Source organism: Bufo gargarizans, chromosome 8 (genome assembly GCF_014858855.1).
Source record: "Bufo gargarizans isolate SCDJY-AF-19 chromosome 8, ASM1485885v1, whole genome shotgun sequence".
Classification (NCBI taxonomy): domain Eukaryota; kingdom Metazoa; phylum Chordata; class Amphibia; order Anura; family Bufonidae; genus Bufo; species Bufo gargarizans.
The window spans coordinates 41,836,269-41,862,635 of NC_058087.1; the positions used below are offsets into that span (position 1 = coordinate 41,836,269).

The 26,367-nt window shown below is 42.2% G+C and overlaps 1 protein-coding gene across 1 annotated transcript in view; it reads right to left on the reverse strand.

The window, feature by feature from the left end:
• CCDC141 (coiled-coil domain containing 141) overlaps positions 1-26,367 on the reverse strand; it is a 175,119-nt gene that overhangs the window by 103,270 nt on the left and 45,482 nt on the right. Inside the window, exons 3-6 of the mRNA XM_044304919.1 lie at positions 21,129-21,320; positions 14,857-14,959; positions 11,059-11,312; positions 7,548-7,667 (exon numbers count right to left, since the gene is read on the reverse strand). Coding sequence (XP_044160854.1) covers positions 7,548-7,667; positions 11,059-11,312; positions 14,857-14,959; positions 21,129-21,320 — 669 coding nt within the window. The remainder of the gene's footprint in view (positions 1-7,547; positions 7,668-11,058; positions 11,313-14,856; positions 14,960-21,128; positions 21,321-26,367) is intronic.

The following is a 26,367-nucleotide window of genomic DNA, read 5'->3' on the forward strand; positions in this document are numbered from 1 at the left end:
CCGTTAACCCGATGTAGTCGGACACCTGTCGATCTAGGCGTTCCCTGAGTCTGGATCCAGAGGACGGCTGTCGATGGGTTGGCTGCAAGAATGATCTCATATCCGAAGTGACCAACACATCTTGAAACCGCCCTCTTGCGCTGTGGGATTGGTACCCGCAGCTGTTTCTCTGTGAATGGAAATTCCTCTGCCAGCGCCCACAAAAGCAGAATGCAGCATTTCTCGAAGCAAGGCCTGGAAGTGCTGCATTCTGACAGCCCTCTGTGATAGTGGTAACATGTCCGCCATTTTGTGTTTGTACTGGGGTCTAAGTAAATTGACACCCAGTACTGGTCCTTGCCCTTTATTCTATTTATACGGGGTCCCTCTTCAAACACTGGAGCATGAAGGCCCCCATTTGCACTACACTGGAAGCAGTGGAGTGGCCTGGCTCCTGCTCATCATCCAGGATAATGTCGTCCTCATTCTCCTCCCCCCAGCCACGGACAACACCAGGGATCCCAAAAACGTTTAAAGCATGCTCTTCTTGCTCCTTCTCCGCCCCTGCACCATCCTCCTCTGACTCCTTTTCAGACTCCTGTTGTTGACTTGTCTCAGATGGAGTAGCCCCCCCCCCCCCCCCCCCCACTGGGAATTTATCCAGCATTGCAACTTCCTCATTTTTCTGCTCCTGCTCCTCGATGGCTTGATCAATGACACGACGCAATGCACGCTCCATAAAGAAGGCGTAAGGTACGATGTCACTGATGGCGCCCTGGCTGTGACTGACCAGTTTGGTGATCTCATCAAATGGGCGCAGAAGTCTGCATGCATCGCGCATGAGCAGCCACTGGCGCTGTGAAAAAAAAACAATCTCCCCAGAACCTGTCCTGCCGCAGAATTCGTACAGGTAGTCGTTATGGCACACATCCTGAACTTAGTCCTGCAGCAATTCGTTGCCAAATACCCCCGGGTCCAGGACGTCTTGCGGCAGGCCAGGAAAATCTCTGGCCATTTTAGAAGATCTTACCCGCCCATGGCTTGCCTTGCTGACATTATCTGATTTGTGACTGCTCGACGCGATGGAACTCCACCTTGTATATGCTTGATAGGCTGCTCCAGCAGAAATGTGCAGTTAACGACTACCTGTACGAACTCTGCGGCAGGACAGGTTCTGGGGAGATTGTTTTTTTGTCATTTTGTGTCATTTTGCCCTGTTTCAGCATGCTCAGCAGATTGGCACCGAGCGGGATTAGCCACTGATCGGCCTGTGACCGCAAAGCTGAAAGGAGTGCATTGTCTCACCTGGAACGTCAAATAGGTTCTGGGGAGCTTGGGGGGCGCAGCGGAAGAGACGGTAGCAGCGGAAAATGAGGAGTCAGCCGAGGAGGAGAGGGAGGATGGAGTAGGAGGAGGAGGAGAAGAGGCAGGCCTGCATGCAATCCGTGATGGTAACACCAAATCTACACGGGTGCCACGGGTTGCATGCTTGACGGCCGTAAGAAGGTTCACCCAGTGGGCAGTAAAAGTTATGTACCTTCCCTGCCTTTGTTTGCTAGACCACGTGTCTGTGGTCAGATATATCTTGGCACCGACACTGTGTGCCAGAAATACATTCACTTGCCGCTGAACGTGGCCATATAGCTCTTGGATGCCCTTCTGGGAGAAATATTTCCTTCCGGGGACCTTCCATTGTGGTGTTCCAATGGCTCCAAATTTTCTAAAGGCCTCCGAGTCCACCAGGTTATATGGCAGTAGTTGGCGGGCTAGCAGTTCTGACAAGCCAGTGGTCAACCGTTAGGCAAGAGGGTTATCCGGTATTGTGAGGAATATCGATTAATATTTACTGTCAGCCATGCCCTCACACCTCCATTTGCTGACAGATAGCAAAGGTAGTGAACTCCACAGGAGGGCCCTGCTTCAAAGCCCCAGCCCTGATTGTCATTTGATTCACCTCTTGGCATGTTCATCAGTGTACATGCAAAATAAGTTCCCACCCCCCAGCCATCTGAGTGTCAGCTGGAAAGGAAGAAAGCCCCATGGGCCCGGGCTTCAAGGATGGAGAAGGTCACACCTCTTCCAGCAGCTAGGAGCCAGGCCAAGGTAACAGGAAGGATCTTTCAGTAAGGGGTCCCCATCCTTCCCCAGTTTAATCAGATTAGCAGACATATTGGGGCCGGCGAGTTATAAGGAATCATGAATCGTCCATCCTTCCCAGGCACAATTCGGTTATTTTTATGCGATCCTGGGGCAAAGCCAAACATCCACGTAGTCCTGGCTCTAGACTAGGGTGCCCAGTAGGGAGGATATCCATATCTCCCCACAAAAACCAAATAACGGTACCAGGTTTGGACTCTACTTGTAGCCGGACCCCAGGCAGGTCCGTTGGTCCCAGAACTATCTCCCTGTGACCCTCTGGTCTGGAGCTATAAACCCTAAAGGGTTTTGTGAGTCATTTGCTGCCAGCCCAGAAAAAGGGGGAGTGGACCCCTCCCTGAGGCCGGGAGGGGAGGGGCCGGCTACAGGCTAAAAGGCTTGTGCCAGGAAGCGGGCCGGTCTTTCTCTGAAGAAGGGTCACATTGTGTAATGTGTTAAGAGGGACCCAGTAACTAGCTGAGATCACGGCCTTTCATGTGGACTCCAGCAAAGAACATCTCGCAACCAAAAGGAACTTTCATCTTACCCGGTAACTGACTTTTACACTGCTTAACCCTGTTGTACCCATACAACCCGTATCTGTAACCTCAGACCACTGTGTATATTATCTGTGTATATTTTGTTAAATCTAGTGTGCCCATACGGCGATTAAATATATAATTTAATCTTGTGCTATCTTGTACCTTGATCACGAATCCCCACGTCCGTGTTTTGGCCTAGTTATAAGCTACCGCGGGTTGGTTTCTCACCCTATATAATCCCATTAGCGGACCAGGCTTATATCAAACGAGAAGCTGGTGGCAGATTTTCCAGGCTGAGACAGCGCTGTTTTCACTGCGGCAGTGAAAAGGCTCTCTCAGCTTGTTGCCTCTTTGTGCCCGCGTGGACAGGAGTTGTGTGTGTAAACTGTACCAACCTGACCTTACCTGCTCCTCTGGAGGGCGTAACGTTACGTTTTTGGTAACCAGGGACAATACCGCACTCGTGAGCTCGACGTAGTTGACGTCAAGCGGGCACGAGGTGTTTTATTCGTCACAGGCATCATCATCTTTTTTCGCTCGAACATTTGGGGCAAGGAAGCCTGCCTTTTTCCAGATGAATGCGACGACGGCACAGTGGAAGGTGGCGTGGAGGACAACTGGGAGGAGAGAGGAGAAGGAGAAGAGGCAGGACGTGCAGCGCTGGGAGTGTGTCTTTGTGGGTTCTTAAGGCAGTCATTCCTAGGTGAGTGTTGGGCTTACCGCAACTTATGCGTCGACAGCACAGGCTGCAGATGGCAACACTATTGTCAGCAGCGGACACGTTAAAAAACGCCCACACTGCGGAGCCATCTTCCGGCGTCCTGGGAGCGTGATGTGACCGTGCATGGTGGATGGCTCGTTCCAGATACATTAGCAGTCTGCTTTTTTGCCTACTGTGCCCTGTGAGTTCTGCCTGCTTCTCCTCCTTCTCCTCCCTAACTGCTGCTCCATCTCTCCCTCTGAACTCCCCTGATCTTCCTCTCTTGTGGGCACCCACATGACGTCCATCGACACATCATCATCGGATTCGTGACCTTCACCACCATTGACATTTGAGATCTCGGAGTAGGCAGCAACAGCGGGGACCATCCTCCGTGGGCTGATCTGGGTACTGTTGTCAGACTTCTGGGTGGCGACCTTTGATACCTCCTCTTCCTGATCCGATGCCAATAATGGCTGCGCATCGGTAAAGTCTTGGAATGGATGGGAAAATAATCATTCCAAAGGGTTCACATACTTTTTCTTGCAACTGTATATATATATAAAAATATATATATATATATGTAACAGAGAGACAGAGAGAGAAAGAGACATGGAACATGTGCATATTTTATATGTTTATTATACCTTAATACAATTAAGGCTTATTTCCTGAACATTCATTACTTGTTTCATGAACATTCATTACTTTTTGCTAGCTTGTAAAAAAAAAAAAATAGGTTTACCTTGTCTCGGGTTACACCATTATCTCCTCTTATCTCGTGGTTTTCATTCACAATAAAGCTTTATCATGTGCGTTTACTACTGGAAATGGGCTCATTTTTCTGATAAGGTATTTGGAACTGTCTAATCTTTACACAAACTGTGGAATTAGTAACTTATCTGAAATATTACAGCTACAGGAAATACACTCAGCAGTTATTATATGAAGTTTGCACAGCACAAAAACAGGTAAAGACCCAAACAATGGGGTAAAGTACATCTGACCCCCTCAAGAAGAGCCAACTCTATAGAAACAGAAAATATATATTTTTTAAAGGGGTTAGTGGCCAGTATTTTGATTTTGATGGCTTATACTCAAGATAGGTCATAAAGCATCCCAGCATCCCCGCCAGTCAGCAATTTGAAATGCCCATGGAGTTTCGGAGAGAACTATGGCCTCCTCCCTTACCAAGCCTCTTTAAGCAGTTGATTAGCAGGCATGCCGGGAGTCTGAACCCCACCCATCAGATATGAATGACCTATCCTAAGAATAGGCTATCAATATCAAAATCCTGGAAAACCCCTTTAATCTCTTCTGGACCTTTTCAGCACATGTATATTCTGATTGTATGGGCGGAGGAGGAAAACAGTCTCGAAATGGCTTGGATAAGTAAAATAACCACATAAAGTGACACACTGCAAAATTAGACTGGGTCCCTAAGGTGAAAAATGGCTGGTCCTGAAGGGGTTAAACATATATGTACAGTATAAGTGAAAAAAAAAGGTAAGCCGACACATACCATCTCAGAAGGCATATATCAGGCCTATTATACCCAGTGGACATGTCTGCTCTATATAGTGTGCTGGGAGTATATCCTAATAATACATATAGCATACCGAATGTAGACAAAAATGATGCGTGAACATAGTCTATTATTCATGCAAATATAGTTTATGAAATATAACAATAAACAGCGGGATACATTAACGTGCATCGGTGGGGGAAGTTTGGCAACACGCATTCCAGAAAACTGTAAAATGTACTCACTATAAGGAAAGATATATTATAAAAGCAGATAGAAATATATAAGACAGCCAGCAGATGGCAGTACTGGCACACAGTCTGGGACACAGTATGTGCAAATAGCAGGCTGGCATCAATGAGATGTATTGTGCCTCCAGCAATCACACATTACAAAGTAATTTCATTCTTTAGCTTATTGATGTAATATTTAGATACTTTTTGTGTTATTCATATTTGTCTTGTTAGAATTCTCAGGCATTACCCGTTGCTAAACAAAATTATCATGTGAATTAGGCTACATGAACATGACTGGATGTGTTTTGCGCTCCGCAAAATGCGGATCCGCAAAAAAAAAAAAACGGGTGACGTTCTGTATGGCATCAGTTTTTTTTTTGCGGATCCGTTTTTTTTGCGGATCCATTGTAATAATGCCTATCCTTGTCCGCAAACTAGAAAAAAATAGGACATGCACTATTTTTTCTGTGGAGCAACGGAACGGACATACTGATGCGGACAGCACACGGTGAGCTGTCAGCGTTTTTTGCAGACCCATTGACATGAATGGGTCCGCATCCTATCCGCAAAAAAAAACGGAACGGACACGGAAACAACGATCGTGCGCATGCATGTAGCCTTAGGCCTACAGTGAAACTCGCACCATTTTGCAAGCAAGTTCAGTCAGTTTTGTCTGCGATTGCGTTTAGTTGTTCAGTTTTTTCTGCGCGGATGCAATGCATTTTAATGCGTTTTTCACACGCATGATAAAAAACTGAAGGTTTACAAACAACATCTCTTAGCAACCATCAGTGAAAAATGCACTGCCTCCGCACTTGCTTCCGGATGCAATGCGTTTTTCACGCAGCCCCATAGAAGTGAAAAACGCAGCATGTTCTATCTTCTGCGTTTTTCACTTCTATGGGGCTGCGAGAAAAACGCATTGCATCGGGAAGCAAGTGCGGATGCAGTGCGTTTTTCACTGATGGTTGCTAAGAGATGTTGTTTGTAAAGTTTCAGTGCGGGTGCTATGCGTTCACTCGCTCGTGTGAAAGGGACCTTAGATACTGAACTTACATTGTGCAGCCCCAATTCTTCATTTAGTTTTGGGCCTTACTGACCAAATGTTTTTCTTCCTGTTTTCATCATCGCCTTTCAAGAGCTATAACTTTTTTTATTTTTCCGTCTATGTAGATGTATGTATTCCCCACAAGGGGAATATAACAGGCAATAGCTTGATTGCTTTTAAAATACGAAGCACTATCCCTATAGTGCATTGCATTTTAATGTCAGACGCAGCCTGCTTGAAAACACTGAAGGCAGGCTTGGGCCCTATACCAGGTACCAGCCAGCCTTTACACACATTGGCATCCCACAAGTGCGAGGGAGTCCGCTCCCTCTGTCACCGCTTAGATGCGGTGGGGCGCCATTGCCCGCAGCATGTAAGGGGTTAAACAGCCCGGATCGGCACTCCTGCCGGCCCGGGCTGTTGGAGGAGGAGCACGGCTCTCATGTGAGAGTCGAGCCCCCCACTCTCTGCTGCACTGGGGACTCATGCAGCGCTTAGACCAGGCTGCCGTAAAAAGGCCCCTTAGTGAAAGCTGTAAAAAGGCATATTGGTGGTCACTAAGAGGTTAATATATGCAAATAAGCCTCTAAGAGCAACAGGGGCGTTGACATTACTCCTAGAGGCTCTGCCCTCTCTGTAACTGCCACATCATAAATGCCAACGTTGCTCTTTGGAGGCTCATTTGCAAATACGTAAACATTATTTTTCTCAGCAATGTGGACACATATGAACATGGGACCAACATAGATGCCTTCAGCTGCCAAGTTCTCCTAGAGACTTAGGGACCAGAGAACCAACTCATCTGTGAGAGACTTCAAAGACAAAAACTGCAGATATTCTGAAAGGGCTACAGCATTACAGTCCACAGAGTTTCCAGTAACCATAGCTATACAGACCCTGCTGCAGGTGAGGGACTATGGCCAGACACCCTTCACCTAGATCACATCCAGGCCAGACCAACTCATAAAGGCCTGCATTACGCAGTCAACACCTAAAGCCACAAGTGCCAGCTTACAGCTGTTAGCCAGAAGTTCATGAGGGAGACATCAGCAAGATAGCATACCAGAGGTGCCATTATTTGCCACTTTGCCAGCCACCATACCTTATCATCTGGGAAGGGAAATCGCATTGTATTACTGGATGTACTCTACAACTTCTATTTTGCACTTAGTAAGGAGGGACTTTTATTCTTCTACTTCTGGCCCGATTCCTTATATGACTTTTCAATGCACCGATCCCAAGGCAGTACACCGTTACTCATCACCCTTATAGCTACTACCATTCCCATCTTCTGCTCCTCCTCCTCAGGGGCTTACTGCACATTGAACTAGGTGCACTGTAATAAGGGTGTTATTAATGCATAATTATATCATGACCTTACCTTGGAGTCAAGTTCAAGCTGTTTGTGCTTGTGAAACAGCTCCTCATTTTCTGTCAGTGATGCCCCGAGCTGAACATCTGTTAGATATAAGTCTATATGCTTCCTCAGCCAGCCAGTAACCTATGGAAAAAGTTAATTTACTGTCATCAGTCAGGATTTCTCCATTCAGCAATAAACACAGAGATCGCTTTTAGTCAAGGTTAATACTGATGTCAGCTCCAAGTCCCAACCCAACTTTGGGCCCAATGACAGCCTAGGATAGATCAGGCTGGGATTTACGATCATAGGGCTCATGCACACAACCGTTGTTTTGCAGTCCGCAAATTGCAGAACGGCTAGCCCATAAAAGAACAGTCCTATCCTCGTCTGTAATACGGACAATAACAGGACATGTTTTATTTTTTTGCGGAACGGACATACGGACACGGAATGCACATGGAGTAATTTCCATTTTTTGCAGCCCCATTGAAGTGAATTGTTCCGCATACGGGGCTGCAACAAAAACAAAATGGCCACAGACATGAGCCCTTTAAAGGACCACAAAAATCTGCCCATATTACGCTCATCTGAAACCTGCCTCAACAAAGGACTCATTACTGGTTACCCGTAATAATGGTTCATCATCACTGTTAATTTACAGATGTGTAATCCATAGACAAAGCAGATGATCATTCAGACGACAGATGTCTATGACTAGTATGATACCAATACTGTTCAATGTAATGCTAAAATCATATCACTACAAATGGTAATTATGCCTAAAGGTTATGTACACCTTTGGGGGAACTTTTTTATTATTGCATTATAGTAGTTTTGAGCTAAATTTTTTTTATTCAATTGGCCTTTATTAAAAATGTTGAACCCCTGTCTCTGTGCAGCCTTGAGTTTCTCTATTAGCAGTCTGTGAATGTTAATTCTGTTCCATCAGGCAGCTCAGCTGATGGCTCCATTATCTCTAATCTTTGCCCTTATAAACACTCATTATAGCTTAATTCTTATCTTACCGACAAGAAGATGGCTTAAATAAGCATTTATGACCTTTTAGTAATTTAGAGACAAGGTTTATTAGATGGCACAATGTAAAATTTAAAGTATGATTCACACAGCTAGACAAACAGTTAACCCTTTCTAACAAAACGGCTGAATATTTCTAATAAAGACCAATTGAAAATATTTTAGCCCAAAATTAGTAAAATGCAATAAAAACAAAATTGCCCCCAAAGGAGTACATAGCCTTTAAATTGACAGCCATGTATAACGACCTCATACTAGGAGGGTAGCAAAGTGGCAGTATATAGTATAATAATTATCTCCTGCTTTTTCTTTACCACATTGGTACTTGTCTAACTGAAGATAAAACTAGATTGGAAACAAATGATGAAGTCTATCCAGTCTCCATTTTGGCAGCGTAGACCTTTTGCATCGTGCCTCGTAGGCACTTATTTCAAGCTGCTGGGATGAATAACAGCTGCTCTTACTACAGTGCCATTCTGCAAACTCTCAGAGTTTGATCTGCAGTTATGTGACAATGACCTGCCTAAAGTGAACGTCAATTACATACAGGTTAGTGCCAGCATGGCAACAGTATAAGGCCCTGTGACAAGACTTGCCATGTCACTTGCCAGTACAGTACAAATGGCCAGCACTGATGCACGCCATCTCCTCCTCCTGCAGATCAAAAGAGAGAAGAGCGCTTCATGTTCAGGAGTCTAATTATTTCATTGTAAGTGTAAGGCAGGCTTGGACTGGCCGACAGGGGAATCCCCCGGTGGGCCCCTAAGAAAGGTGGGCCCCCAGTCCACCAGCACAGAATCTCAAATAACCGACATTAATATAAGAAACTGGGTAGACGATCCAGTTTATTATTATAGGCGCACTGGAAGGTTAAGATGGCCTCTAGAAAAAGAGGCAGGCCAACCAGTATATTCTCTTCCCTGGGAACCACCTTTTGAAGTTGTTGCAGGGACCCCCATAATCAATCATTTTGTAGCACCTTGTTGCTGTTTCCCTCTGTGTGGGCAGGTAATATTTGCATGTCGCTGTACAGTGGGCCCCCAGAATGAGTTTTATGGGTGGGCCCTAGGCATCCCAGCCCAACACTGGTGTAAGGTATATACCAGGGATGGCCAACCTGAGGCTCTCCAGATGTTGCAAAACTACAACTCCCAGGATGCCCAGACTGCCAACAGCTATCAGCCTACAGCAGGGCATGGTGGGAATTGTAGTTTTACAACAGCTGGAGAGCCTCAGGTTGGCCATGCCTGGTATATACAATCACACTCACCAACCGATCAATATGAACATATACTGTATAGCCTCCTTGGTTCAGCTCCAGCCAAAAATCCATTTTTGGATCTGAAGACCAGAATTGTACAGGGCTGTACAGGGTGAATATGGACGTTTTTCTCCGATGCTGTCGTCAAAGGAATTATATGTATTCGGCAGAGTGCTTTATATACCCTGAAGAAGGGACTGCCACAGTCCCAAAACGTGTCTAGCCATTCCTTTGATGGCAGGACAGAGAAAAGATCCACATTTTCCCCATCCAGCCCTTCTGCAAATAGCAGCCAAGAAAATGTTTCCAGGTGCTAAGCAATACTAGCAGGGTCTGGCACTGCCACTCTGTAGAGTTGCCTGCTAGCCCTTTACTACACGGGGGAGGGGGCGACATCTGGGCATTCAAAGACAATAAATGTTAATTTGACGTAAGAAGGGGATGTGAGGGTTACTGCCCACCATTGTTTTTCTAATATAATTTAGACCCCATGCACATGACCGTTTCCATTTTCTGTTTGCAAATTGCAGATCCACAAAATATGTGTGGGATCTATATGCCGTCTGCATTTTATTTGCCGACTCCTTGTTTTCAATGGGTCCTTGGTCTGCATTTTGCGGACATAGTCAATTTTTTTGCGGAACGGACATACGGATGATCCGTATGCTTTCCGCATCTGTACATCCGTTCTGCATGTCTTATTCTTGTATGCAAAATGCGGACAGTTGACCCCTTGAAGTCAATGGGTCTGCAAAAAATGTGGATGCAATGATCCATAATTTGTGGACCTCAAAATGGATATGGTTGTGTGCATGGGGCCTAATCGTGAAGGTATATAGTCACTATCCGCAAGATATTCATATGATTATAATAAATTTAAAAATAAATTATATATATACCGGTAAATAAATAAATAACTTCCAACCTTCTCTTTATTAGATAATTTATCATTTTCCTGATTTCTTCTCTCACAATACAATGTACATTACGTGTCCTGTAAATCCCAACTACTGTCTGAAATGTAGAAGTTATGCCATGTTGCCGGCCAAGCACACAGACACACCAGATGGTGATCTTTTGAAGGCCTCTCACATGCCACTGTGCAGGGAGATGACCAGGCCCACAGATGGGTAAATATTCTCTTTGCTTCCCATGAAACAACATTGTGCCCTGATGCTATCTCCACAGCTGTGACCTGGAGTAACAGGTGTCTAGTTTATTGTCTCGCCATGTTACCTTGTCCTCCTGCTGGTGCCACTGACTAACGCTCAGGACCTGCTCCAGTCTTTGTCGGTGTTGTCTCATCTGCCTGTCCAGCTGCCGCCTCCTGTCTTGTAGAGATTCCAGTAGTCCTTCCACTTTGGAGCAGCTGCTCCGGGCTCCTTTCATGGTGTCACAATTTACCACTGGCCGGTGAGCTTTAGATTGCTGTATGAATTCAGTCAGTTCCTGGCTTTTATTTAGCAAGGCCAAAGACTGTGTCAGGAGAGCTGAATCAATGAAAGTGAATCTAGGTCAGTAATAAAGAAGGGCCATTTCCATATAACATAGCAAAAGTGATTGATAAATAAAATGACTAGTAAAGATACTTCTTTGTCAGGTTGTTAAATATTCCATGCAAGTAATTTCCTAGTTAATAAATAAATAAATAAATTGGACTGGCACTCTGTATGTGTGGTATAATACGGATAAAAATAGAATAAAATGCAATATAAAGTGATCACACAATTTAATTCACAAAAACTCAAATTACAATAAAATCACCAAAATACATGATTATAAAACTCGATATAAAGATCGATATAAAAATAGGGTCTGTGGTTTAAAATAAACTGAAAAACTGCAACAGCAATGATGTATGATAGTTCATAGAAATAGTACAATAATATTGGGTTCTTGTGGTCAAATAAATCCAATAATATTCCTTTGCATGAGGTTCCTTTAATAGGAAAAAAGCAGGTTAAATGTCCTTCCTCTCAAAGAGTGTATGTATAGAGAGGAATACCGCTTGATTGTGCAGTTGTGAGTCCTGTCCGCAATTGGAAAAGGGCTTTATAAAAAATCGGTTCCCAAGATAGCTTTAGTCGCAACCCAATTCAGTGGGTAAATAAAGTACTGTGTGCTCTGAGGTAGAAAAAATTAATCTTACCTTGGCCCAGATGATAGTTCAAAGTAGGGATTGATACCGCGTACCTGACTTTTATTCCCCTATGATGTACACAGTCCCGCGTTGTTTAAGTCAACGCCGAAGTCGCGTGGTCTGTGGCGTGCTTCTGACTTAGTTCGTAGCGAGGTATCGTGGGAACTGATGGCCGGACTGTTCGTATCCCAGAACGCCTCACGTGATCTGTGACGTACCTCTAGTCCGTGACTATAGCGAGGTATCGTGGGAACCGTACTCGGCGGTTTCTATATAGAAAGATTTTTCCACTGCTCCAATTTTTAAATAGCTCCCACTTCGACCAAGGCCTTTTTACAGATGACACAAAGTCTGTGAATATTCTTCTTTAAAAATTGGAGCACTCCAGTGGAAAAATCTTTTTATATAGAAACCGCCGAGTACGGTTCCCGCGATACCTCGCTATAGTCACGGACTAGAGGTACGTCACAGATCACGTGAGGCGTGGGCGTTCTGGGATACGAACAGTCCGGCCATCAGTTCCCACGATACCTCGCTACGAACTAAGTCAGAAGCACGCCACAGACCACGCGACTTCGGCGTTGACTTAAACAACCCGGGACTGTGTACATCACAGAGGAATAAAAGTCAGGTACGCGGTATCAATCCCTACTTTGAACTATCATCTGGGCCAAGGTAAGATTCATTTTTTCTACCTCAGAGCACACAGCACTTTATTTACCCACTGAATTGGGTTGCGACTAAAGCTATCTTGGGAACCGATTTTTTATAAAGCCCTCTTCCAATTGCGGACAGGACTCACAACTGCACAATCAAGCGGTATTCCTCTCTATACATACACTCTTTGAGAGGAAGGACATTTAACCTGCTTTTTTCCTATTAAAGGAACCTCATGCAAAGGAATATTATTGGATTTATTTGACCACAAGAACCCAATATTATTGTACTATTTCTATGAACTATCATACATCATTGCTGTTGCAGTTTTTCAGTTTATTTTAAACCACAGACCCTATTTTTATATCGATCTTTATATCGAGTTTTATAATCATGTATTTTGGTGATTTTATTGTAATTTGAGTTTTTGGGAATTTAATTGTGTGATCACTTTATATTGCATTTTATTCTATTTTTATCCGTATTATACCACACATACAGAGTGCCAGTCCAATTTATTTATTTTCAATATTTTCTTCTGTACGGGTGATACAGTTTTCTGGCCTAGAGCACCTGGTCCTTATCGCATAGGAGTGAGCTATTCCTGTTACTTCTTCTAATTTCCTAGTTAGCTCTGTTTCTGAAGAATTCTACAAGGGTCCTTACTCAGCTTTCCAAGACTATTGATTGGTAAATCTGACTAGTCATCGAGTGAGCAGGAAAATATCAATGCAAAGCTAGAAAATAATTGATATTTAGTCTTCCTTTGCACATTTTTCTTGGGGGGGGGGGGGCTACGCAGCTCCATCCATCGTGTAGTAGTCACTCCAGGCTCTGTTGAGCTTGGACAGGAATAGAGAGGTGGCCGCACATGCATGCCTCTCCCCATTCACTTCAATAGCACTTCAGAGAATAGCAGAATCAGAGCACTCGGCTGTTTATAGAAGTGCTATTTAGTGAATGGAGAGAGCCTCGCATGTTTGGCCACCTCTCCAGGAGCGGGTTCCAGAGGTGGGATCTGCACCTCAGTCATTTGTGGCTGTAGATATCCTGTAGATATTTCATGAATTTCCGAGATGGGAATACCCATTTAAAGACCGTGAACACCTTCTGGGCACTTATTTTATGATTGCATTTTACTTATTTTGGGCTAAAAATCATTTTTTAATTAGACTTTAAAAAAATGTTCAGCTGTTTTTGGGAAACAGGATTAACAATCAGTCTGTTTGCAAGCTGTCGGTTTCTGTTATCTTTAAATCCCATTCTGACAGCTCCTGTTTACCACTTATCTCTGATCTGCTGACCTGATAAGCACTCATTATAGCTCAATTCTTATCAAATTGATAGGAATATGGCTTAAATAAAGGGTATATTAGATAGGCAGATTTTCTGCCCGATAATCGATAACAAGCGTTCCTATGAAGGCTCGTTAGCAATCATCTGGCAGTGTAATACTGCCTCTGATTGTACAATGAACGAGCAAAACAAGCTCGTTTGGACAGATGCTGAAAGATCTGGATTTGCTGGCGGCAGATCGTGCTGTGTTATTACCGGCACACCCGCTGTCCTACATGGGGACAAGAGATGGCATAGCGATCGCTCTTCCCCATGCTGCATGTAATAGCTGCGGTGTCCCCTGCTAGCTATCTGGCGACTAAAATTTTTTAGCCTAAAATGAGTAAAATACAATCATAACAAACGCCCCCAAAGGTGTCCGTAGTCTTTAAGTTCTTACAGGGAAATGAATAGGATAAACTACATTGATATTTAGTGGAAAACATCAGAACTGATTAAGGCTAGTTTGGACTTTCCTGCAGATTTTATCCACAGCATGTGCACCTGGTTTAGTGAGGGTGTGCTCACATTAGTGTCATGACAGAACCATGAAAGGCTGGATAAACATAGCAAGGGGACTCTGACCCCCACTTATCCTCCTTATAAATATATTGAGCTGAGCCAATGTTTAAGTAGGTCAATTGGACTCTGAAGGCTTCATGCACACAGTAATGCCATGAGCATGTGCTCTATCTTCTGATGCATGGAGTTCTCTACAGGTCTGTGCCCTGTGATGGACTATGTGATAGATATATATATATTATTTATTTATTTTTTAAATCAAAACCTCCATGTAAAATTGGACCCACATAATAGTATAGCCTGGGCCTGGCCCCGGCCCCATATATTTTTGAATTCACTGTATTCAGGACCTGTGATACATGTGCCCATTAAATACTTGCCCTTTGTATGCTGTTGAAGCTGCTCAAGATTTTTTACAGTAGAATCAGCAGTATCTGGCGTGTTCTGAAGAAAAGTCTCTGCAGTATTAATGGCATCAGAAAACTAAAGGTAAAAGAAAACAGCATGAACAGGCGACTGATTAAAAAAGGTACAAACTATTAGAAACACACAATTAGGTTAATTAGTAATAGCTTTAGGAGATCAAAAAACTTCCTAAACTTTAATCTTCTGATCATTTAAGCCTACGCTGCATGTAACAAAAATCCAGCCCAAATCCAGTACAAAGAGAGTATCACGGCGCCCCCTGGTAGGCAGTTTTTCATTGTACATAAAATTGCTATTGATATGGAAGTACAGTCGTGGCCAAAAGTTTTGAGAATTACATAAATATTGGAAATTGGAAAAGTTGCTGCTTAAGTTTTTATAATAACAATTTGCATATACTCCAGAATGTTATGAAGAGTGATCAGATAAATTGCATAGTCCTTCTTTGCCATGAAAATTAACTTAATCCCACTGCATTTCATTGCTGTCATTAAAGGACCTGCTGAGATCATTTCAGTAATCGTCTCTCAGGTGAGAATGTTAACGAGCACAAGGCTCGAGATCATTATGTCAGGCTGATTGGGTTAAAATGGCAGACTTGACCTGTTAAAAGGAGGGTGATGCTTGAAATCATTGTTCTTCCATTGTTAACCATGGTGACCTGCAAAGAAACACGTGCAGCCATCATTGCGTTGCATAAAAATGGCTTCACAAGCAAGGATATTGTGGCTACTAAGATTGCACCTCAATCAACAATTTATAGGATCATCAAGAACTTCAAGGAAAGAGGTTCAATTCTTGTTAAGAAGGCTTCAGGGCGTCCAAGAAAGTCCAGCAAGCACCAGGATCGTCTCCTAAAGAGGATTCAGCTGCGGGATCGGAGTGCCACCAGTGCAGAGCTTGCTCAGGAATGGCAGCAGGCAGGTGTGAGCGCATCTGCACGCACAGTGAGGCGAAGACTTTTGGAAGATGGCCTGGTGTCAAGAAGGGCAGCAAAGAAGCCACTTCTCTAAAAAAAAAAACATCAGGGACAGATTGATCTTCTGCAGAAAATATGGTGAATGGACTGCTGAGGACTGGGGCAAAGTCATATTCTCCTATGAAGCCTCTTTCCGATTGTTTGGAGCATCAGGAAAAAGGCTTGTCCGGAGAAGAAAAGGTGAGCGCTACCATCAGTCCTGAGTCATGCCAACAGTAAAGCATCCTGAGACCATTCATGTGTGGGGTTGCTTCTCATCCAAGGGAGTGGGCTCACTCACAATTTTGCCAAAAAACACAGCCATGAATAAAGAATGGTACCAAAACACCCTCCAACAGCAAATTCTTCCAACAATCCAACAACAGTTTGGTGAAGAACAATGCATTTTCCAGCACGATGGAGCACCGTGCCATAAGGCAAAAGTGATAACTAAGTGGCTCTGGGACCAAAACGTTTGAAATTTTGGGTCCATGGCCTGGAAACTCCCCAGATCTTAATCCCATTGAGAACTTGTGGTCAATCCTCAAGAGGCGGGTGGACAAACAAAAACCCACTAATTCTGACAAACTCCAAGAAGTGATTATGAAAGAATGGGTTGCTATCAGTCAGAAATTGGCCCAGAAGTTGATTGAGAGCATGCTCAGTCGAATTGCAGAGGTCCTGAAAAAGAAGGGCCAACACTGCAAATACTGACTCTTTGCATAAATGTCATGTAATTGTTGATAAAAGCCTTTGAAATGTATGAAGTGCGTGTAATTATATTTCACTACATCACAGAAACAACTGAAACAAAGATCTAAAAGCAGTTTAGCAGCAAACTTTGTGAAAACTAATATTTGCGTCATTCTCAAAACTTTTGGCCACGACTGTACATTTTTCACAGCAAGAATAAATCCTCACGTTCCAAGCCCACAATAAATGTTATATATATGTATTAGATGCATTGCACATATTGTTACAAAATGTTATCCCTGATGCAAGCAGTTAATTTTTATAATAACCCATTTATTACCCGAAATCTTTGTAAATATCTAAAAATACAGAAACCTGTCATGCCCTGCTCGGGCTACGTGCGGAGGTCTTCCAGATTAGCAGCACGTGTCTAGTCTTTTGTTTTGTTTTGGAGTCGAGCTAGATCCGCCTCCCTTCAGGTGCACTGGGTGGGGTCATTGGTTTAAATTACACCCACTCCCAGTGTTCCGTGCGGGTTATAGCTTCTGACTGTCTCTGTGAAAGCAAGGAAGGAAGGATTGGCTGTTCCTGGGTTTTTGTTATCTGGTGGTTTGCTGTCTAGGCTGTTAGAGAGACGCCTGTCCCCTCCAGGTTCTGAGGGAGCAGGCTGCCTCTATTCCCCTTTCACCATCTTAGGGATTTTAGGGTATTTTCAGCCCAGGCACGAGGACACATTATTCCCACCTTAAGGGTCTAAACGTGGGCATAGCAGTATAGGGAGAGCTGGTAGGGATTTGCCAGGAGGTGACAGTTATCCTCAGCTTCTCGCTAGAAACTTGTTTGTTTACTTTTCTGTGTATCTGATATCCTGTCCGCCGTGACAAAACCATAAAGTAGTATCTGGCAAAAGATGAAATTATCTAGTTGAATGGTGGACACCTCTTCTCTTAAAAAAAATCCACTAGTCTAGCATATTTTTGTACAAGCAACTAAAAATTTATTATGTCATCTAAGTTAATTAATTAGGCAACCACATTAAAAGTCATAGATGCTGTAGTCAAAGGATATGCTGCCTAATTCATGATCACTGTGGTTTATAATGTTGTTCCTTTAAGGGAGGATTTCCAATTCTATGCAAAAAAAAAAAAGCTTAAAGGGGATGTCCAGTTTCAACAAAAAATGGACCACGGTGGATAACGTAATAAAATAATAAAAGTATAAATACCTATTAGATCCGGCTCTGCCACTTCAGTTCTCGCTGCAGACCTTGACTGCAGAGAAGATATCACATCAACATATGTGACCGTAGCAGCCAACTACTGGCCCCAGCAGGGCAAATGTTGTCAATGTGATGTCACCACTGCAATCCAATAATAAACTTGCGCTGCTCAAATAAATACAAAGAAGATAATCAGACCAAGAAACTCGCTAATCCTGGATATCATTTTGAAATCACAAAAGAAAGTGAAACTCGAGTTGGGCGATCTCCAAGACTTGAAAGAGTTGGGTTGCTGTTTTTAATTGATGATATTGAATTTATCTTGTAAGTCCAATAAATCCTGCATGTTTTGAATCTTGAATTCATGGTGCTTCACTATGACAGATCATGCATACGCCCGTTGGATGTTTTGAGGTCCGCAAATTGCAGATCCGCAATACATGGATATTGGAGGTGTGCATTCCATATTTTGTGGAACAGAACAGCCGGCCCCTAATAGAATAGTCCGTAATGTGGACAATAATAGGACATGTTCTATTTTTTTTTTTTTTGCGGAACGGCCATACCGTCATTTACGTTTTCTTTGCGGACCCATTGAAGTGAATGGTTACACATACGGGCTGCAAAAAAAAAACTGAACGGACACAGAAAAAAGTATGTTCGTGTGCATAACCCCTTAGTCTTGTGCCATTGCTTTTCTCTAAAGCAGGGATGCCCAACCTGCGGCCCTCCAGCTGTTGCAAAACTACAACTCCCAGCATGCCCAGACAGCCTACAGCTATCAGCCTACAACAGGGCATGGTGGGAGTTGTAGTTTTACAACAGCTGGAGAGCCGCAGGTTGAGCATCCCTGCTCTAAAGGGATTGCCCTGCTGCGGGACCCTAAGGATTTCATCTGGAGGTGAAGTAACCTTCAGCAGCACAGCCGAAGAATTAACAACATCAAAATATTCCAAGATTCTGAAATGAGACCCAGGACTGACAAGTTTGTTTCTATGGTTATCCTCTTTGGATTTACTTTTCTGACTTCATGAGCAGCTGAAGTTTATGATTTGACTATGGATGGAAACCTGCTTCTGGTCTGCTGCATTCCCGTGTACACTGCTGGTGGGTAGAAGGGTAATGAAGCTAGGTGACGTGTTAGTGGTTGTCCGAAGTCCCCTAAATGTGCTAATAAAAGATATACTTACTAGTGTTGATCACGAATATTCGAATTACAAATTTTTATCGCGAATATAAGTACTTCGAAAATTTGCTATAAAAATTTGCGAATATTTCGAATATAGTGATATATATTTGCAATTTTGAATATTGGATTTTTTTTTTAATCAGTACACATGATCCCTCCCTGCTTCGAGCTTGTGGGCCAATGTGAAGGCTGCAGTATATTTGACTTTAGGAGTAGTGTTGTTTGCGAATTTTCGTAATGCAAATTTTTGTAATGCAAACTTTTATTGTGAATTTTCAACTTACAACTATTAGACAAAGAAGATTATAGCACTATATTAGCTAAATTGCGCTAGATTAGTTTTCTTTCGAATATTCGCTATATATTCTTGTTTTAGAATATTAGGAATATTCGAAAAAACAAAGTTATAGAAATATAGCGAATATTCGAAAAAAAAAACGAATATAGAGCAATTTAGCTAATATAGTGCTATATTCTTCTTTGTCTAATAGTTGTAAGTTGAAAAATTTGCATTACGAAAATTCGCATAATACACGATCATTACCTTGCCGATTTTTCGAGTAAAAAAATCGTAGAATATAACGAATATTCGAATTTGCAAATATTCGACAAATATTCTACAAAATATTCACGAAATATCGCGAATTCGAATATGACCCCTGCCGCTCATCACTAATACTTACCACTGTTTCCAGAACAGTATGGATGTAAGGTACAGAAAATAAATCTTGTTGCTTGAACTGTGAGGTGGGCATATTTTGTGGATGTATAGATTATTGTTAACGCCATTGGTAAAAGGCCAGCAGTGCTCCAGTCCAAACCACTCCTAGTGAGCGGCCCAATAAATTTTTATTTAGCATTCCCTATATACCTGAGGATGAGTATCCACTGATTGAAGGCACGTTTGCACAGACTTTTCTTGCACTCTATTTAGTGCGCATACCTCTGTTTTTAAACACCACTGTGTGTAAGGGCTCATGCACATGGACATATTTTCTTTCCTTATCCGTTCTGTTTATTTTTGCAGACCGTATACGGAACCATTCATTTCAAACGGTCGTGTGCATGAGCCCTAAATGTAGTTGCACATGGCATTCTCTGCTATTCGGACCCTTTCCAAGGGGGGGCATGGCGAGGGTGGGGAGGAGGATGGGCCCATCAAGCACATTTATCATCTTATACATCAGTTTTTTGGCGTAAATGAAGACTGAAGTGCAGGGGATATCAAGACTAGCATACCACATGCCGGTCTTCACAAAAATCTCCCATTGTCTCAATGTTAGTACTAACCCAATTACCCCATAATACACGTGTAATATCAAAATTATTTCAATATGATAAAAACAAAGTCTGTTACAGAGTAACACTATATGATTACCAAAAAAAACATATTTTTCAAAATTTTTCAAGCTATAAACCTAAATATTCTAAAGAAAAAATCAGGCAGATTATGTATATAAAATGATATAGAAAGAAACCTGCAGAGGCCATGAAAAAAATTCCATAATAATGACATCACTAGCCCAACAACTAAAATAGTCATAGCTGTTAAAGGGCATCTCTCAGATTTGTAGTTATGAAACTATCTGACCTGTTACATGTGCACTTGGCAGCTGAAGACATGTGTGTTGGTCCCATGTACATATGTGTCCACATTGCTGAGAAAAAATACTATTTTAATATATGCAAATGAGCCTCTAGGAGCAACGGGGGCGTTACCGTTACACCTAGAGTCTCTGCTCTCTCTACAACTACCACACTCTCTGCACTTTGATTGACAAGGGCCAGATATGATGACGTTTTCAATACCCGGCCCTGTCAATCAAAGTGGAGAGGGCACAGCAGTTGCAGAGAGAGCGGAGCCTCTAGGTGTTATGGCAACGCCCTCATTGCTACTAAAGGCTCATTTGCATATATTAAAACATAATTAATCTCATCAATGTAGGCACATATGAACATGGGACCAACACAAATGTATTTGGTCCTAAAATACCCTGGACCTGAATTGGTTAATGTCCAATAAAGGACGTTTCATGCCTTTTATCAGTTTAGTCTCCTTTAAGTTCTGATTCATGAAAATGTTCCTTTCCTTCGGAAAAAATATTAAGGCACAATGCATTTTATATTGGGTCTATGATATGAACTCATTTATCTGTCAAGCACAAACCTGTAGTGCAATACCAAAGAACTCGGCCGCCATCTGCAATAAAGCTCTCCTTCTCTCAAGCACGAGGATGAGGGCGTCCCATGCCTCCTTTAGGGTCAGTGCCATAGCGTCATATACTTGGCTTTGGTCTTTATTTTGTTCTGCTGTCTTGTCTGCTTCACATAACAAATCCCATACATTGTCTTCCAAAGCCTACAGAGAAAGAAAACAATGGAAATGAATTCTTGTCCATATATACAAAATGAGCATTCTATTAGCTGGAGAGCAGTGTGACTCCAAAATACACATCTTGTTGAATGGGTCTCGGCACTTGATCTCAGTGGACACTGTGTGATCCCATATTTTCCCTGTGGTGGGGACGTCCTCACCAAAAACGTAGACCATACCATCCATGGTAAGAACTCACACAGACTCTTTTTTGGTTCCTGACATAGATCTTCCACAGAGGTCAACATTTTTTCTGCAGTCACCATTGGGAAGAGCCCCGTGCCTATTTTACATCTTACATTGGGTTCAATGGTAACTGTCTAACTTTATATGTTCCCCCTAGTGGTGGCTACAGGCAGACCCTCTTTGATCCCATGTGAAGGGAAGCAGGTCATTCAGAGCTGTATGGAGTACCAGTTATGTGATACAAGTACATTGAAAATAGCGTCTTATCTACAGAAATTCAGCAGTGCTCACCTGCTTATCACTTTGGAAGCACGGAGAGGCCTGGGACCGGGAAAACAAGGCAACTTAAAAATAAAAAAAAAGTACATCCAGCTTCCAATAAAAGTGATGACCTTTATTCCTCCAAGCAGTAAAATCCATTTGAACACAACATACAAACAACGTCTACGCGTTTCAGATCAAGGAGTCAAGATCCTTACTTAGGATCTACACGTTCTATGATCCGAAACGCGTAGACGTTATTTGTACATTGTGTTCAATGGATTTTACTGCTTGGAGGAATAAAGGTCATCACTTTTATTGGAAGCTGGATCTACTTTTTTTTTCATTTTTAAGTGCCATATCTGTACCTGTTCCAAAATTGGTGAGCTTCAGCATATCATGGAGGGTGAATAATTTGCTAAAAAAAAGTTGTTGTTTTTTAATTCTCAATTTTTCTACTTAAAAATTCTTGGAAAATGTCAGATGGTTCATCAGTATGAACAAAGCTCTCTTACAAAGATTTGTTTGTAAGTTTGTCAGGGCTATCAGTGGAAGATGGCCCTCCCAGTAACTTTCGCCATAGAGCTCTATGAGTTTTGTATATGCCCCTCGGTGGGGCTGCATTTGAACACTTGCCTGCCCCCTACAGGTTACAGCTGGTCACTGGGGAGTCACAACAGCAGGACGTCCTGTGATCAGCTGGTGGAAGGAGCCTTCTAACTAAAACTCATGTTTTCAGTACAGTTTTTCCCTTAACAATAAAAAAAAAATCACTGGACCAACCACCTGCTAAAAGTCTGTCATTATTTATCTGCAGGCGTAAGGCTGAAGGGTTTGATTTTCACAGCCAGTAATAGTGTGTTGTGCCAACCCATCAATATTCCACATAGCTACATTTCAGACACTACATAGCACTAATGTAATCATCATGGCCTTTACTATGACAAGTTGCAGAGCTTGTAAAGATATATGAAGAATGTGGTGACCACAGATAACAAGACGGCTACAATAACACCGTCATCCAGTTAAAATAAGGCCGAACCCTCAGCAGCTGGTGGATGGCTGCAGGACTACTTTGGATTATGAACGATGCTGAATTATATGGATGAATTTATAAATCCTCAAAGTGAAAATTATATTGTTCATATTACTGGGAGACGAATATTTTTCACTTTATAAGATGCACCTGGGTTTTAGAGAAGGAAAATCAGATTTTTTTAAAATTTTTCATCAGACCTCAGCTCAGACCCCCAGTCTTCATCAGACCCCCAATCTTTATTAAACCTGAGATCAGACCTCCAATCTGTATCAGACCCCCAAACTTTATCAGACCCCCAATCTGTATCAGACCTCTGATCAGACATAAAACAAAAAAATGAACTTACCACTCCTTCTCCGGATGACGTGCTTTTCCTGCACTCACCGCTCCCTGGTCTTCTGCCGGCTCCACACCGTGACCTGACAACGCACACATCAGTCATAGTGCACGCCTACATCCTGACACTATACGCAGTCAGGAGTCGTTGGGAGAGGGGACACATTTACAGTATGCGCTTAAAACTAAAAACAGGAAAATTTGTATTGCCCATATTTAAAAAAAATAAAGTTTACATCAGCTTTTAGCCAAAATTCAAAAAAAGAGACAAGAAAAAGAGCCATGGTCTCCAAGAAGGCATAGCCCAAAGGTATATTCTTATCTCAGTCATTCATGGTTGGGATCGGAATACTCATCTTATGCAGTGCGGACAAGAATAGGCCTTTTCTATCATAGTGCCGGCCATGTGCAGTCCGCAAAATGTGAAACGCACACGGGCCGGTATCGGTGCTTTGCGGATCCGCAGTTTGCGGACCGCAAAACACTATGGTCATGTGAATGAGCCATAAAATGGGCTTTGGGGGCCCCGTAATATGTTTTGCTATGAGGTTCTATGAAATCTGTGTATGCTCTTGTTGGAAATCACAGAGCATTAGAGCAGAAAATAGATATAGAGTCATGGTTTTTGCAGTGATTTTTAAGTGTTTTTGTGGCTTTTTTGCTCATTGTGTATTTTACCACCTGGCAATTTTAATGGCACTTTTGTATGCCTCCTGGTTTTTTTTTGTTTTTTTTTTTAAGGAAAGTATGTTTCCCCTGTAATGTCATTTCTTTTGTTGAGCAGTAAAAACACCATACAAAAATACCATTAAAGACACCAACACACATTGCCACTCGCGTTTTTTTCAACAGGGCAAAAAATAAATTAAAAATGGATATCTTAGTGACAAAAATGCAAGAAAATGAGGGGAAAATGCCCAATCCAGAGCATGTGGCCGAAAACCACACCTCAAGTGCCAGAAGGGCCACTAGAAAAAAAAAGTATATTTGTGCAGCATTTAATATTTCCCATACAATTCTAGTGCTGAAGCAAACTATGCACATGCAGGGAGGACAAGGAGATTCAGGATGAGCAGCAGACAGAATCAGGACAAAATATGAGCATGATGTTCCTCAGGATGAGCAACATGATCAAAGCAATGCATTTGTATATTTGCAACATATGCCTCGTGCACAAAACTGAATTTTTTCTGCATCCAGTCAGCATTTTTTAAGGTTTGGATCTGGACTTAATGTTTTTAATGGAACCCCAAAAAATGTGCACAGCACATTGTATGCTGTCCGAATCTGTATGTCCACATGTCTATCCTGCAAAAAAAAAAAAAACATGTTCTTATCATGTGTGTTTTGCTGACAAGAATAGGCATTTTGACAATGGGGCCCGCAGAAATTGCGGTATCCGTATTTTGTGGATCCACGGTTTTCAGACCACAAAATACTTACAGTCATGTGCAGGAGGCATTTTACAGATAATATCTATGCTGTGCTGAAAAGAGGATGTCCACTTCAATTTGAAGACGAGAAAAAATGGTTATTTAGTATGTAACTGGTGCTATACTTGTAATACTTCTCCGGTATCCAGCAAAACCTGCTGCAGCCGCGTTTTACTGTAATACATCTTATTAAGTCCCACAGATTTTTTTATTTGCTACAATTGTATTACAACATACTTTAATCCCAAGTCAATCATAGACTGCAATGTACTTAACATTTCCTCCAAACAGCAGATAACTAGGTATTTTCAAAGAAGATTTCAGCTCCTAAAAACTTGAAAGAAATAGCATGAAGTCTGATACATTTGCAGATCTACATGAAAGAACAACGATAATGTGATTATGAAATTATTTGTAGTTCTTTCATCCCACCTGACACTTCACTCTGAGCGTGTGAGAATAATGATATTAAAGAAATCTTGTAATTAAGATTTTTATCTGTGTGGATCCAAAAATCAAGTGGTTTATTTTACTGTGCTGTAAGTTGGGATACATTTTTTTAAAATGGTTTATGTGTTTAAAGTTCATACAAAAACTGAACTGATAATTTCTAGGGACTTCAAAATAATTCCATACACAAAATCTTTGACATTTTAAAACATTCTGTCCAACTCAAATTTTTTCTTAATATCCGACTTCTGCTGGGGCATGAAAAACTTGCCTTAGAAGGGTTTTTTAGCAATTTGATAATGCAGTAATATATGTACAGTCATGTGAAAAAATTAGGACACCCTTTGAAAGCATGTGGTTTTTTGTAACATTTTTAATAAAAGGTTATTTCATCTCCGTTTCAACAATACAGAGAGATTAAAATAATCCGACTAAACAAAGAAAACTGAAGAAAAGTCTTTTCAAGATCTTCTGTAAATGTCATTCTACAAAAATGCCTATTCTAACTGAGGAAAAAGATAGGACACCCTTGCCCCTAATAGCGAGTGTTACCTCCTTTGGCTGAAATAACTGCAGTGAGACGGTTCTTGTAGCCATCTACCAGTCTTCGACATCGGTCTGAGGAAATTTTACCCCACTCCTCAATGCAGAACTTTTTCAGCTGTGAGATGTTTGAGGGGTTTCTTGCACGTACAGCCCTTTTCAAGTCACCCCACAGCATCTCAATGGGATTCAAATCTGGACTTTGACTTGGCCATTCCAGGACTCTCCATTTCTTCTTTTTCAGCCAATCTTTGGTTGATTTACTAGTATGTTTTGGGTCATTGTCATGTTGCATGGTCCAGTTCCGCTTCAGCTTTAATTTTCTAACTGATGGTCTCACATGTTCTTCAAGCACCTTCTGATACACAGTAGAATTCATCGTGGATTCTATGATGGTGAGCTGACCAGGTCCTGCTGCAGCAAAGCAGCCCCAAACCATGACACTTCCACCTCCATGCTTCACAGTTGGTATGAGGTTCTTTTCTTGGAATGCTGTGTTTGGTTTAAGCCAAACATGTCCTCTGCTGTTGTGTCCAAATAATTCAATTTTGGACTCATCTGTCCAAAGAACATTATTCCAGAAGTCCTGGTCTTTGTCAACTTTATCTCTGGCAAATGTCAGTCTGGCCTCGATATTTCTCTTGGAAAGCAAAGGTTTCCTCCTTGCACACCTCCCATGCAAGTTAAACTTGTACAGTCTCTTTCTGATTGTAGAGGCATGTACTTCTACATCAACAGTAGCCAGAGCCTGCTGTAGTTCTCGAGATGACACTTTAGGGTTTTT